Source organism: Emydura macquarii, unplaced genomic scaffold (assembly GCF_026122565.2).
Source record: "Emydura macquarii macquarii isolate MOO-44397 ecotype Brisbane River unplaced genomic scaffold, CSIRO-AGI_Emac_v2 contig_554, whole genome shotgun sequence".
In the NCBI taxonomy this organism is placed as follows: Eukaryota; Metazoa; Chordata; order Testudines; family Chelidae; genus Emydura; species Emydura macquarii.
Window position 1 is genome coordinate 16,979,700 of NW_027130691.1, and position 15,116 is coordinate 16,994,815.

Here is a 15,116-nt window from a genome sequence, read left to right on the forward strand (position 1 = left end):
TGTTTAATGAGCACGTTTGCGTGTGTGTGTGTGTGGGGGGGGGCAGGCATGTGTGCCTGGGGTAGTGTGGCCATGTGCGTGTCAGAAGACAGTGTAAATGTGCGTGTTGTTTGGTTGCGGTGGGGGGAGAGAGAGAGAGAGTCTGTGTGTGTGTGTGTGTGTGTGTGTGTGAAGGGAGTGCCATCAGTGTGTGTGTGCTGGCTGGCTGTGGTGGGAGGAGAGTGAGTGGTGGGGTACTGTGGGTGTGGTTGTGTAGTGAGGGGTCAGAGCGCTCTTTTATGTGAGACAATTCCCTGACTTCTGTTCCGTATGATGGCTGGAGTTTTCTCTCCAGGGAAGTGGTGTGTTTTGGAGATCAGTGACTCGGCCCCGGGGACAGAGATCGGAGGAGCTGTGGTAGCTAAAACTGCCCTTGCAACCCTAGAGTTCAGAGAGATTTTTAAATTACTTTTTGCAAAGCACCTGCTGGCTTATTCCCACTGGGCCCATCCATCCAACTCCCTCTCTCCAGCTTAAATCAGGGCTGTCTCCTCTGAAGTCAGTGCCATTGCACGGGTGGAGGAGCAGTATACATGAAACCAGAGTCAGGCCTTGTTGATCTTTTTAATTTTTTGCATAAAAATTCTGTGCCAGGCAGAGCCCTGGCGCAGTAGAACAAGTGTTGGGATAAAGTGTGATCTAATTCACAATGGGAAACCCAACTAAAGGAAAAAGAAATGAAGCCATTTTATGCTAACGTTGTAAATTATTTGAGTGCACTTTGAAGCCTACATTCCATGAATGCTAATATAGCAAATCAGCAGGTCCCTCCGAGCGGAGGTCAGTGACCTTCGGGACAGCTTGGGCGGCAGTTAGAAGGGGAGCCTCTGTTCTGGCATTGCAGTGGAGGCCAGGCTGGTGTGCTGTTCTGGGGATCAGGAGGTTTCCCCATCACTTCCCCAGCAAAGTATTGTGCATTTCCATCTCCCAACACGACTCTAGAGAGAAGCTCAGCAGGGCGTCTTCTTTCCAGTGACTACCTCCTCTGGGTCATGCCTAACTCCCCGGCTCTCTTTGCTCTTGGCCCCAAAGGATTTTGGGGTCTTACTAAATTCAGAGCAGCTGTTGCATTGCCTTGCTCTGAGCTGACTCTGAGTCGGGAGCTAGCAGTGGCTCTGCCAGCGCCTGCTTATTTGCCACGAGAAATGCAGCGTGGGGTGGAGGCTAGGAATGCCCTTCACTGTGCCACCATGCAAATAAACTGGTTGCTTCACCCATGCTTAGATATAGTCACGTGTTTAAAAATGTCCGTCGCACTTGGTATGAAGGGAGCAGTTGTAACTAGTTCACAAAGGATTAAAAAGATGACTAAATGTTTAAATGAATGGTTAGCGTTCAAAGATCAGCAGGTTGTTTATAACCGTGGCTTATAGCCATTTATAATGCCTCTGACTGGTGTGCTGAGAACCATCTATCACACATACTATTCACGCCTGTAACGTGCTTATAAAGTCTGTGAATCATTTATTAACCCTTTATATACTCTTTATGAAATGGAGTCTTAATACAAAGTTTAACCAAAATGGGTAACTTCCATGTGAATGGTACATAAATAGTGTACCTTTTATATGCCAGTATTGGACTTATACCGGAGAGTGACTTCTATGAGGACTTACATGAAAGCAATCCTTTTCCTGTATCTCTGGGCTATTTTGTTTCTCACATATATGCGGCACTTCAAGGCCTAGAGTGATTTTTGAAACCTGCCATTTAATACGTTATCATAAGAATGGCCATGCTGGGTCAGACCATGGTCCATCTAGCCCAGTATCCTATCTTCCGACAATGCTTCAGAGGGAATGAACAGAACAGGGTAATTATCGAGTGATCCATCCCCTGTCGTCCAGTTCCAGGATCTGGCAGTCAGGGGTTTCGGGACACCAAGAGCATGGGGTTGCATCCCTGACAATCTTGGCTAATAGCTATTGATGGACCTATCTGCCATGAACTTAGCCAATTCTTTTTTGAGCCCAGTTATCCTTTTGGCCTTCACAACATCCCTTGGCAATGAGTTCCACAGGTTGACTGTGCATTGTGTGAAGAAATACTTCCTTGTGTTTGTTTTAAACCTGCTGCCTGTTAATTTTGTTGGATGACCTGTGGTTCGTGTGTTATGTGAAGGGGTAAATAACACTTCCTTATACGCTTTCTCCACACATATCATGATTTTATAGATCTCTATCAACTCCCCCTTAATCGTATCAATGAAACGTGTGTATTGAGACATATTGGCATACTCCTCACAGTCCTTCCAGGTGTCAGAGGCCTAGTGGTTTGGGCACCAGTTTAGGATTTGGGAGACCACAGTTCTATTCCTTGCTCTGCTGCATATCCTTGGGCAAGTCACTTAGTGTCTTTGTGCCTCTGTTTCCCATCTGTAAAATGGGGCTAATAGCACCCCACCCTGGAATGCTGTTTCAGTGCCTGACACTGATCAGGTGTGGAGCAAGAGGGAAGGACCCGCAGCTTTGCTTCATGGGTATCTGAGTGCCTTCCTGACAGCCCAGAGATGGGAGCAAGGCCCTGACTCCCCATGCGATTCAGAGTCAGCCAAATCTCAGTGACGTTGTTCCCGGGCTGCAGCTGACCTGGGGCGGTGGGAAGATCGCTGATGCATTGGCTTAGTATTTTGCTTTTAATTGTGGCATCTTCTCCTCCCAGCTTCTGGGCTGCTGCAATAAAGCAGGTGCTCCTTTGTGCTGCTCATTATAAAGTGAAAAGGCTGGATTTCAGCGGTCAAAACAGTACCGATCGGGGAGGATGTAAGGAGGAAGGAAGCCAGACAAGGCTGTGCACCTCGCAGATTAATATGACCCACTATGGCTTCCACTGAAACGATTCCAGCTCCCAGCAGCCGATAACTCTAGCCAGCAGAGCCAGCCATTTGCTGCCATTGGGCTCACCGGTGTGGTGATGGTTCATTGATCACTGGGCGCCTGTCCCGTTCCATCACCAAGGTGGTGGCGACTGAAGTCGCCCGATTATTCGTGGCGTTGCCTGGTGGCTTCGGCTCAGTCTTGATGGCTTATCAGGGGGGTGAGGCAAGGGCTTGCTGCTGTCTTGGCGTGGAGGCCTAAGGCTCACAGATGACCATCGTGGCTGTGGAGGACCCAATGTTTGCTCCTGTGCCATGGGTTCTGGATGAGTCTGCATGCAGACATCGGTGCCTCCAGCTATACTGCATACAGGCAGCAGGTTCCAGGAATCCTTCGTCTGCCAGAGCGCAGGCTCTGCCGGGGAGGCTGAAGGAGGCTCTCCAGCCTGAGGCAGGACTCCCTAGCTCTCCAGACTGGCTCGGGGAGAGGCGCGTAAGCCAGGCCCAAAAGGAGGAATGAAGCCTTGGACATCTTTACGAAGTGCTGAGCAAGGAAGGGGTTGGGGAGGGCCACAGGGTCAGACGCTCGAGGGAGGGCAAGCCCTCAGGGTCTGCGGGGGGTGCATGCAGCGGGGAAAGGCGGCCGAAGCAGTCGGGGTTTATGCAAGACCGAGGGCAAAGGGGTGGGGCTGAGATGGGTGCGGCTGGGCGAGGAGAACCTCTCCACAGGAGACATGGGAGGAGCAGGGGGAACCCAGCGAGGAAGCTGCTGGTGTAAGCAGAGCCTGCCCTTCAGGGACTGTAACTCTAGCTACGAGAGCAGGGGCCGTCTGTCAGGCTAAATATAGGCCCTAAAAATAGTGAGGAAATCCTGCTGAATGATGAAGGAGGCTTGACTAAGACCCTGCTCATTAATTTTCATGAAGGTTGGCTAAGTCAGCGGCCACTTGGGCGGGGGGGGACCACGGAGGGAGAGACTAATGAAAGTGCTGGCATACACCGTGTCCTTTGTGGCCAGAGAGTGCTTGCATGCGGACGTGCTGCTTTTACCGGCACTCGCTTGCCGTAATCAGGGCAGCCAGGAGCCCTTGGCAGTGTTAATGCAAAGCTCCACTTTAACACGTGCACCAGAAAGCTCCTCTGGCTGGCCCGGAAGGGCATCGTCCCGTGACGTCCCTAGGACCCTTCTTTCCCCTCCGTGGCCGCTTGTCCCCATGTGGCCCATGTTTACCCCCCTCCCCTCTCTTTCCAGGCCCCGGGCACTGGAAGGATTTCGTAAAGGCCTGCGGAGGAGACAGCCAGTCGCCCATTAACATTGACAGGCACAGAGTGCAGCGGGACAGGAACCTAGGAGACATCGTCTTTGAGGGCTATGACCAGGCCCCGCCGGGCAAGTGGAGGCTCATGAATGACGGGCACACGGGTGGGTATTGATGCCAGGCTCCCGCTCTCCCTCCTTCTTTTGCCCCTCAAGCTCTGTTTTCCAAGGGGATGTGCACTGCGCAGGGCGGGGTTACTGTGCTCGACTCATCATTGGAGTCCCTTCATTATTTGTTTTGTGGTAGCACTCGGGAGCCCCATCGTGCTAGGTGCTGTACAAACACAGAACAAAAAGGAACTTATAGATTTGCATTTGGCTCCATTACGAACCTGAGGATGTATTGTGTCTGAGAAGAATGGCCTTGAGGTTTGCCCAGCTCTATGGAAATTGTAGAGGTGTGCACTGGATCATTGGGCTCCCAGACACATTCACTCCCATGCTCCCACGCACCTCTCCCTCACCGGCTTTGCGTATATGTGAAGTTGCCGATGTTCTTGGTGAGGCTGGTAGGATTGCAGCGACGTGGTTCCCCTCTCTAACTTTGCTCTGGCCTCTTTACAGTGATGATGAGCCTGGAAGGAGAGTCTGGGAGTGAACATATCAATATCACCAGTGGGGGTCTCCTTGATAGATACCGAGCCCTGCAGTTCCACTTCCACTGGGGGAACCTCAAGGAGAATGGCTCAGAGCACACCATTGATGGACAACAGTTCCCCATGGAGGTAAGTGGGAAGAGTGGTCATGCCTCATGGGAGTTGTAGTTCATAGCAGTAGTAGGGTTCATAGCAGCATATTGCAGAGAACTCTGCCTGTTACTGAGCAAGGTAATGATTAAGTCTGTGTACTCAAGCCTCACAAGAACCCAGATAAATGTATGTATCACATAGACTCATAGACTATAAGGTCAGAAGGGACCATTATGAAAATCTAGCCTGACCTTCTGCACAACGCAGGCCACAGAATCTCACCCACCCCCTCCTGTAATAGACCCCTAACCTAAGACTGAGATATTGAACTCCTCAAATAATGATTTAAAGACTTCAAGGTACAGAGAATCCACCAGCAAGTGACCCGTGCCCCATGCTGCAGAGGAAGGCAAAAAAAACCCCAGGGTCTATGCCAATCTGCCCTGGGGGAAAGTTCCTTCCTGACCCCAAATTTGGCAATCAGTTAAACCCTGAGCATGTGGGCAAGATTCACCAGCCAGACACCCAGAAAGAATTCTTGGGATTCAGCAAACCCCAAGTGAACCCACCTGTCTAGATTTTTTGTACTAGTGTTTGTACGAGCTGGTTGAAAAAATCCTCCTCCCGTCCCCATGGAAAATTTCAATAAAAATACTCCTTTAAATTGAAACTTTCCATGGACAATTTCAAGGTTTCAGTGAATAATCGTAAACCAAAATATTTCTTTTCTGAAATGCCACAGCAGTGCCTCATGGGAGTTGTAGTTCAGGTGCCGGCCTCATGTGCCCATTCTTCTATAGGCCTGGTTCCTTTGTCGGACTACATCTTCCATGATGCACCACAGCCCCCCCTCTTGGTGAAGGGAGGCCATGCATCAAACCATGGCACATCATGGGAGATGTAGTTCAGGTGGGGAACCCAACCCACAGAAGAGAATCGGAGCATGAGGCACCTAAACTACAACTCCCCTGAGGATAAGCTGCTCCATGCCAGAGTCTGTGCTGTGAATGGGGCATACGACCTTGCAGTTAGAGGGCTTGTTCAGGCGTATGTTCAGAATACATTAAGTATTGTTCATTTTATCAAGGATGACTTTTTCATTAAGGCAAGTGTTTTCTCCCCTTGGCACAAGGTGCCCATTCTGTTCAGAGCTATAAGGCAATAAATACTCCACCCATCAAACTGTCTGATTGGGTGAACTCTGCCAAGGGCTTTAGGACACTGGAATGTGGATATTTATGCTAAATCACCTTACAGAAATACTTATATTCTCCAGAATGGCAGATTCAGATTCCAGTAGAATGTACTCCGCTCTTTATACATTGATGACAAACAGAACACCATTTAGACAGTCCTGTCTGCTGGTCGTTAATGAGCCATTAGCATCTCTTGAGACTAAAGCTAAGCCTTTGTACCCTTGGCTGAAATCTCCCTTCCCCCACTATTGTGCAGAATTCTGTGTGCTCCCATCTACAGCAGAGGAGTCTGTTTTTCAATGGGTGTGTGTGTGTGTGTGTGTGTGTGTATTTATATATAATATCTGGGGAATATATATAGTGTGGGTGTATGTATTCTGTCGAATGCTTTGATATCTTTCTAGATGAAAGCCAGTCTGTGTGTAAACTATTTATTATATCTCATAGATAGTGTGGAGCAAAAGAGGCGTCTTGTGGGTAGCCGTACAGCAGCAGATGTTAGAGGAGACGTTGCTGGCATGTGTAACTGAGATTGCTCGCCCACGTTTTCTCACCCTCTGTTCCTCTCCTTCCTGTTCTCCAGTGGAAGCTCTTGTTGTTGGGGGTGCTGGTTTCCCCAAGCTTCACGTCTGCGTGTCCCTGTGGACAAACACCCAGGACTGAAGTTCAGACTGGTTAGCACTGCACAGATGATGAGCACAGTCAGTGCCTTTCTGGGGTAGGGACCAGTCATTAGGATTCAGGTCAGCAGGGCTGGTGTGCGGTCTTGACCCTGGTCTGAACGGAAGCGTGAGACTTAGGCTCCCCAGTGATGGAGGCTGACTAGAAGTGAGCGGGTTTCCTTGGTCTTTGGCAGTGAAGATCTGTGCAACCTCCTCGAGGTACATTAGCGTCCACTAATTATCCCATCCCACCACTTACTACACAGCCCCCCTGAGGAGCTGCCCTTCCCAGAGGCGAGGGTCATCTCTTGGGGAGCTCCTTTGTCAGCAGATTATTCTTACTGCCCTTTCATTCCATTTGGAGATCAAACGGGGAGCAAAACACCCACCAGGGATCCAGTGGAACGTTTAAATGGGGCTTATTCATTTCCTGAATACAGTGATTCATGGAAGGTTATTATTAGGTGGTGTATAAGGCGTGTGTCTCTGCAGCGTGCATGCCCGGGGAGTGCAGGTAGCCAGGGAATATCTGAGCATGATTACCCCAGGACCCTCCTATTCTTAAAGGGAGGGAAATTTTAATGCAGCCTGAAAACGCAGAGGGCCTGATTCACCTTTACACGGAGGGCCTGTTATGGCACTCTGGCAGCGTAAAGAGGCCGCAGATTGAGCGTAACTGTAATTGATACCTACGCTAAGGCCCTGTTGCACTTCCAGAGAGGTGTGAAGGGCCCTTAGTTTAAAAGAGAACCAGGCCCTTGAGTGTCACGGAGGCAGATGGCCAGTGAGGTGAAGGAGCTGGGTGTGCCATTTGTCACAAAGTGCACTGGAAGCGGAGAGTGGCTGCTCACTGTCCTTGTGACTGATGGGGAAACGTCACCACTACCTGGAACAGGTGTCACCGTCCTTCCGTGTTTTTTCCTTTTTAGCTGCACCTTGTTCACATGAACTACAAGTACAAAACCATCAGCGAGGCTAAAGGGCATCCGAATGGGCTGGCTGTCCTGGGCTTCTTCTTCAAGGTATGTCAAAAATCATGGACCCATAGAAGATTAGGGTTGGAAGGGACCTCAGGAGGCCATCTAGTCCAACGCCCTGCTCAAAGCAGGACCAACCCCAACTAAATCATCCCAGCCAGGGCCTAGCCCTTGGCTTGCATTTTCACTGCAAGATTCCCCTGAGTCACCTTGAGGATGTGGCAGAGAGTAGCCTGTAGTCCTGGCCTTTTCAAAAACAAAAAGCCCCTTGCTGGAAATCCCACCTTGTGCTGTTATGAACTCTGGGCCATCCCGTTATCAAATTGTACCACTGGTATCAGTCTAGCGAGAGCTCCCCAGCGAGAGAACCTCTGAGATAGGCTGGGGCACACGGGCGCCAGGCAGCACAAGACCCTTTGCACTGTCATTGCCCAGAGAGTACCTCTTCTGGGTCTAACGACCCTTCGTCCAGTGGCAGGGTGTGCACCGCAGAAGGTGGAAGGTTCGTGCTTTGAGATCTCGGCAGTGAGAAAGGTGCAGTTAGACAAGAGGGAAGTGCTCACAGCTAGTTTTATTCACACAGCACTTAGCAGTTAGGATTACAAGGGAAAGGGCTGCAAGACATGAAAAGAAGACGCTTACCAACACAAGGATAGGGAGGCCCATTCTCTATCCTGCAAGCGAGTTGTAACCAGGGAGCCGATCCACCGGGGGTATCCGCTGGCGCCTCGACGGATCCTCGGAGAGCCTCAAGCAGGGTGGCGCCTGGGGTTCCCTATATATACCCCTTTTCCCTAACTCTAGCAATAAAGTTTGCTGCCTACTGATTACGTGTATCTCAATCCACTTAAGGACTGGGTCTTAGCATTTGGTTTCCGTTAATTTATTGGCTATTAGCTAGGGGCATTCGGGACTTTTTATCCAAAAGCTGCGGTTAATTGTTTATAGTGAAAATTATTTTTACAGCTGGCCTAAGCATCTGTGCAGCTGGTCTAAGCAAAAAATTTCTTGTTAATCTAAGCAGACTTTATGCTATTTTCATCCTGAGGACATTTTTAGGCCCTGGAGATAGTTTCTTTGATCTGCGAGGGATTTTCCAAGGCCAAATCTAGCCCCCAGGAGGCCCTAGCACTGCTCATAAAGCCTACTCTGGATTTCAGGGCCTAGACCTGCCAAGCTAAGCTGTTTTCACGTTACAATTCTCTTGCGCGCCCTATACAGGGCTGCCGAGTCAGCCCCTTTAACCAGCACCAGAAATAGCACTTTGCCTGCAGTGCTGATGGAAACACGCCTGCAGCACAGCTGCTGTGCCCTGGGGTCTGATTGCCGCAGCTCAGGTGTGCTGTGAATCCTCCAGTCACAGGCTGTGTCCCTGCAAGACCTGGGAAACACGTATGTGGCTCGCTTCAAAGTCATTGTGCTCACTGTACCCCGATGGTAACTGCTGGTTTAATCTCTGAGCTGAGATTTTAATTCCACATGTGACGGCTGCACCAGGGGCCAGAGAGCAGGGTAAAGTGCAGCCCTCTGTGCCTGGCATCCTGCTTTGGTCCCTTGACTGTTCCACTGGAATGTGGTGGGGAAAAGGTTACACGGGTTTGAAGTTCACCCCAGTAGAAGATGATCCCAAAAACACAGACCTGGACAGAGCAGAAATCCCCACTGAGTGAACTGCACCTCTTCCCCTTGCCGAATAGCAGCCCACCATAGGCATGGCTTAGGGAGCCGAAATGAAATCTACAATAGGCTGGTAAAGAAAGTTTTAAAGCATCCTAATGTGGGAAATGTCATTAAAGAGCCCACCGCGTGTTTCATAAGAGATGGTCTGTGAACTCCAGCGCTGGGGCCAAATTCGCACGGGCTGTTGACCTCTGCCTTCCTAGAACTCTTGCAGCTTCGCTAGGATGCGTTATTCACTGCTGGGCAGAGGTGCTGGGTGCTGCTATGCAATGAGTACGCACACCTCACTAGCAGCTGAGTTTCGGTGGAGGTTGAAGTGGTCCAACTGTATAGAGCATAGATTAGTTTGTAGGCACTTTGGACCCTTTGAGATTAGCAGGTGCTATAGGAATATAAGTCTTCACCTTTGCCTAAGATGGGGAAGCACAGCACAAGCACAGGTTTCCCAGACACCTTCCACAAGAGCTTGCAAACACACACGGCTTTGGGGGCCCCCAATTTTTGTTCTGGAACTATTTTGACTCACCTTGTAAATAGAAGGCGTGAGATCTGCCCTTGGCTGGTCATTCATTCTCCCTCTGTGGTGATTGGCAGGTGTCCGATGCTGATAACTCCAATTACAACACAATTGTAGCCGGCCTGAAGAACGTTTCCCGTGAAGGTGAGTCCTCGGCTCCTCTGCCAGCTCCACTCCAAGGCAGGCCCAACAGAGAATGAGAGGAGCGAAGCAAGAGGGAAGGGGATGCACAGGGGCGCCAGTCACTGGTTTCAAGGATCTTTGACTCATTTCCATGCCACAGTGTAACTGGGTAGTTCCTGGGCCGCGTTACTGCCATCAAGCTACATGGCCTGCCCCTCCTCTAACGCAAGCGTGATCTGCTGTGCACAGCGCCTGTGAGAATCCGTGGAGCTGGGCTTCCTGGAGCCAATACATGGTGTGGAAAGTCTGGCACCCAGAGCCCGCGGGGGCTGTCTGAGCCAATGACATGCGGATGCCATGGTGGTTCCTCCTCCTCTGCTAGGGGAGGAGCAAAGCATGTCCTCCCGGCCTGATACCCTCCTGTCCCGTGCTCACACGGTAACCTGTTGACTGACTTGTGGAGAGGCCGTGAGGGCAGCCAATCAGAGCAAGAGGCTGCTGTTGCACCTGGTGGTGTAGCAGTGGCTTGGTGGCAAAAGGTGCAAGGTGCAGGGCAGGGGTGGATGGTGCCCCCTGTAGCTTCAGAAATAGCACTCTTCCAAGCCGGTCATCCCCCGGATGGATTTTTATGGTGATGTCTATTCTCTCTCTCTCTCAAGGAGATTTTGTGGATTTAGCATCCACATTTTGCTTGAACAACCTTCTTCCCAGTGTGGCCCAGCTCTCCAAGTACTACCGCTATAAGGGCTCCCTGACCACCCCTGACTGCGCGGAGATTGTCGTCTGGACAGTGTTTGAGGAACCCATCCCTATCAGCCAGTCTCAGGTAAAAGCGCAGCACAACTCTGCTGTAATTGCTGCTCGGGTGAATCCAGCAGAGGGTCTCCTGCATCCAGAGTTCGTTTCAAATCCCAGCTCAAGGAGCAGCTATCCTGTTCAGCTTGTGTCTTACCATCCATGCACAGGACCATCTGTTGCAGGCGCTGGAGCTGAAACCCATTCCAGATGGGCACGAATAGCAATTTCAAGTACATGTGCTCCCAAGGGAAACGGTCCACATCCAAGCAACACGGACTTTGCAGTTCTGGTCTAGTGCATCTCTTCCTGGGGACAATACCCTGCACCATTCTGTGTGTCAGAGCTGGGCAAAGAGTGGGGAATCAAACCCCCGCCCTCCCCCCGTTCAGTGAATATCTTTGAGCATGGAGTTCCTCCTGCTGTGATTAGTAGAGTCACGTTTTGTTCTTCAGTGAGGATTGGGAAATTGCCAGAGTACCAAATTGTCAGTGCGTGTTTTGTGTGCACAGAAGATGTCAGTCCGGTACAGATCTCAGTTATTTAGCTCATGCCTCTAGCTCTGGAGGTCCCAGGTCATTTTCCCTAGAGCAGTAATACTCAGACTGCAGCTAGCAAGCCGCAAGGGGCTCTTTAATGTGTCTCCTGCCGCTCTTTGCAGCACGTGATATTAAAACACTGCATGATTTAATGATTAACGAATCCAAGTTATTAACCAATCAGGATGCTTTTACTGTGTTATTAACCAGTTACGTTATTTGCTGTGAGAATAACATACACACACAATATTTCCCCTGTCATGTTGTTTAACTGTGAATAGTACGCTAGTAAATGAAACAAGGAATTCACACGACTGTGGCTCTTTTGGGTAGTGTCGATCGCTAATTTGGCTCCTGAACCACTGAGGTCTGAGTATCTCTGCACTAGTCATACCATTGGCTGGGGGTGGGAGATGGTCAAGAGTTAGTCAGGGCAGCTGGGAGCCAGATCCTCCTTTCAACCCACCCATGTGGTGTCAGCCAAGATGGCGGCCATCCCACCCGCTCATCATGTAAATATTTGTAAAGCCTGTAAATTTCCCACAGCTGAATTCTCCTCTTACTTAGATTTGTGTTAATCAGCCGTCACCTCCTTGACTTGAGTGGAATCGCTCCGGCTTTCCACCAATGTGAGTGTGGACAGAATCTCACCCACAAAATGGAGCACAAATGTTTTGTGCTGGGAAGTGCATGGTGTTGCTGCTTCTCCTTGATTGGGTGACTGCACCATCATATGACTTGAGTGGCCACTTTTCTTTTTATTTCTTTAGATGGAAACCGCAATAAATCACTTGCATAAGCAGCTCTAGGGGCCGTGACAACTAACTAGTTTTATAGCAACTTAATCAATCATGACCACCGGGCAACATTAAGAAATCGTATATGGATGGCACGCACTGCCTGCCAGCTGCAGTCAGCAGTTAGGAACAGGAACAAATTAACGAAACCAGACAGTAAATCAAAGCAACAGAAAAGCTCCTTTCCACCCCCCGACTATCTTCAGAAACGTCCCCTCCAAAACCCTGCCCAGTGAACGGGGGATCGGGTAGCAGGAAATACCCAGCAATGGGCAATGTTAGTTCAGAACAAATAGCTGTCAGCTGTAATCTGCTGTGTGCACTGCCCTACCGCCTCTTAGGGCCAGTGGACAGAGGATCCATGGGCAACGGTCCCCCAAGATTACCTGCTGGTTCCTTCCCTGATTCCATGAGGAACAGACAGACTGATGGAAAGTCCTCCCCCCACCCCGGCTCAGTGCTGCTCTGCAAACTCAGCTTTCCCCTGGCTAGCGCTGAGCGTTCAAAAGTCATCTGTTGGGCCTCAAAAATAATGAAACTGGCTTAAAAATCATGAGATTTCCCAAAAATAATAGTCTGAGGTTCACTGTATTGGCCTCCAGGTTTCTAAGCTGCTGGGTGCGCTCGTGTCCTGTTTTGAAGGGTTTTTCCACAGCTCTGAGAGCTAAATTAATTTTTTTTTGGGTACTGGAAGCAGAGATTCTCATGGGGTCACTTGACTCCAGGAGCTGGTCTTTAATAAAAATACCAAGTGTCAGGAGCCTGGTCCGAGAGTGAGCGCCCCTGAGTCACAGGGAAGCACTGGGGTGGATTTCTATATCTGCCTAGGTCCCAATTTAGCAAAGCAGTTAAGCACTTGCTTAACCCTGAAGCACGTATTTAATCCATCCCTATTCAAGAAAGTACTTAAACATGTATTTAAAGATGAGCATGTGCTTAAAATCTTTGCTGAATCAGGGGCCAGAAAAGTATTTTGGCTGAGCATAATTAAATGGATCTCTCTTTGTCTCTTACCTCTGCAGCTGAACACATTTGTCAACACAGTTCACTTTCCGGCCACTGGCACATCTCTAAAGAAAATGACCAACAACTTTCGCCCGCCACAGCCTCTCAAGAACCGAAAAGTCTATGCATCCAAAGATGCCACGATCAGCCACAGTGCCAAGCCCAGTGCCAGCCTCCTCCTCTTTCCTCTCCTCTTGGCTCTCCTAATTGATCAGTTCTCAGGTCCCTCCTAAAAGATCCCTCCTACCCCGACTTCCACTCTTTTTTGTCATGAATGATTTGTGATTATTTTCTGATGTCTTCATATCAATGTTTCCACACTGTGATCATTTTCTAGCCACAGGACTGAAAAAAATGAATGAAATAAAAGGAAACTGGCATGGGGGGTACATTAGACTAGAAGAATGGCCATGCTGGGTCAGACCAATGGTCCATCTAACTCAGTATCCTATCTTCCAACAATGGCTGGTGCCAGATGCTTCAGAGAGAATGAACCGAACAAGGCAATTCTTGAGTGATCCATCCCCTGTCCTCCAGTCCCAGTTTCTGGCAGTCAGATGCTTAGGAATACCCAGAGCATGGGGTTGCATGCCTGACCGACCATCTTAGCTAATAGCCATTGATGGACCTATCCTCCATGAACTTAATTAATTCCTTTTTAAACCCAGTCATACTTTTGGCCTTCACAACATCCCCTGGCAATGAGTTCCACAAGTTAACTGCATCGTGTGAAGAAGTACTTCCTTATATTTGTTTTAAATCTGCTGCCTATTAATTTCATTAAGTGACCCTTAGTTCTTGTGTTATGTGAAGGGGGTAAATAACACTTTCTTATTAATTTTCCATACTCCATTCATGATTTTATAGATCTCTATCATATTCCCCCTTTAGTCATCTCTTTTCTAATCTCAACAGGCCTCATCTTTTTCATACCTCCTCATATGGAAGCTGTTCCATACCCCAATCCCAGTTGTATGAGATCCCTTTGTAACTCTTCACAATCAGCTTTGGGTTTAACTATCTTGAGTACTTTTGTATGGTCTGCAGATGTTGCCATCTCCCTGTTTACCCCTTTTCCCAGATCATTTGTGAATATGTTGAACAGCCCTGGTCCCAGTACAGATCCTGGGGGGACCCTGCTTTTTACCACTCTCCATTGTAAAAACTGACTGTTTATTCCTGCCCTTTGTTTCCTATCTTTTAACCAGTGACTGATCCATGAGAGAACATTCCCTCTTATCCTGTGACTACTTACTTTGCTGAAGAGCCTTTAGTGAGGGACTAAAGGGAAAGAAATTTTCATTGCTAGTTTAAAAAATAATAACTAAGACCTTGATTCTGCAAACACTTCTTCCACCCACGCTTAACTTTCTGCTCATGAGAACCCATGTTCCACTCCTGTTGACGTCAAAGGGATTTCTCATGTGCTTAAAGTTAAGCACTGGTGTTGCAGGACTGAAGCCTCACATCCAGCCATGGCATATTTACAAATGTGGCCCCTTTAGTTTTGCCAACTGTGCGACAGGTGGAATGACGGCGTACTTTCCATTGAATGAGAAGAAATATTTAAATGATGTCAATGCAATTGTAATAAATCGAGTGTTCTTGCATCTCGGGTGGGAATCACCTGGCTTTTTGTTTGTTTCCATTTGATACTGTGTGTATACCCCTGGCACCCTGCAAGGGGGTAGAGAGAGGGGAGTTGCCCTATTTGGCTGTAGTGGGTAGCCAATGTTCGAGGTCTTGCAGGTACCTATTAGGAGGCAAAATTGATGATTTGAGTCAAGTTTATTGGATGTGATCTTGTTTAGTGACAAAATGTGCCCAAAGTCCTATTTCCCTAAACACAGTAGAAACAAGCAGCAGAAATCCTTGCTCAGAAATCCTCAAGCCTGCCACTCCAGTGATCTATGTGCTCAGGAAGCCCTGTCTCTGCCCAGGGTCAGGCTCAGGATTGCTTCTGC

The 15,116-nt window shown here is 49.0% G+C and overlaps 1 protein-coding gene across 2 annotated transcripts in view; it reads left to right on the forward strand.

Annotated features, from left to right (window-relative positions):
• Window positions 1-14,762, forward strand: part of LOC137147595 (carbonic anhydrase 15-like) — a 30,167-nt gene extending 15,405 nt beyond the window's left edge. For both annotated transcript variants that reach the window (XM_067539929.1, XM_067539930.1), the window contains exons 3-8: window positions 4,107-4,277; window positions 4,737-4,897; window positions 7,649-7,741; window positions 9,971-10,037; window positions 10,676-10,842; window positions 13,170-14,762. In XM_067539929.1, the coding sequence (XP_067396030.1) occupies window positions 4,107-4,277; window positions 4,737-4,897; window positions 7,649-7,741; window positions 9,971-10,037; window positions 10,676-10,842; window positions 13,170-13,385 (875 nt within the window). In that variant the 3' untranslated portion in view covers window positions 13,386-14,762. The remainder of the gene's footprint in view (window positions 1-4,106; window positions 4,278-4,736; window positions 4,898-7,648; window positions 7,742-9,970; window positions 10,038-10,675; window positions 10,843-13,169) is intronic.
• The last annotated feature ends 354 nt before the right edge of the window (window positions 14,763-15,116 follow it).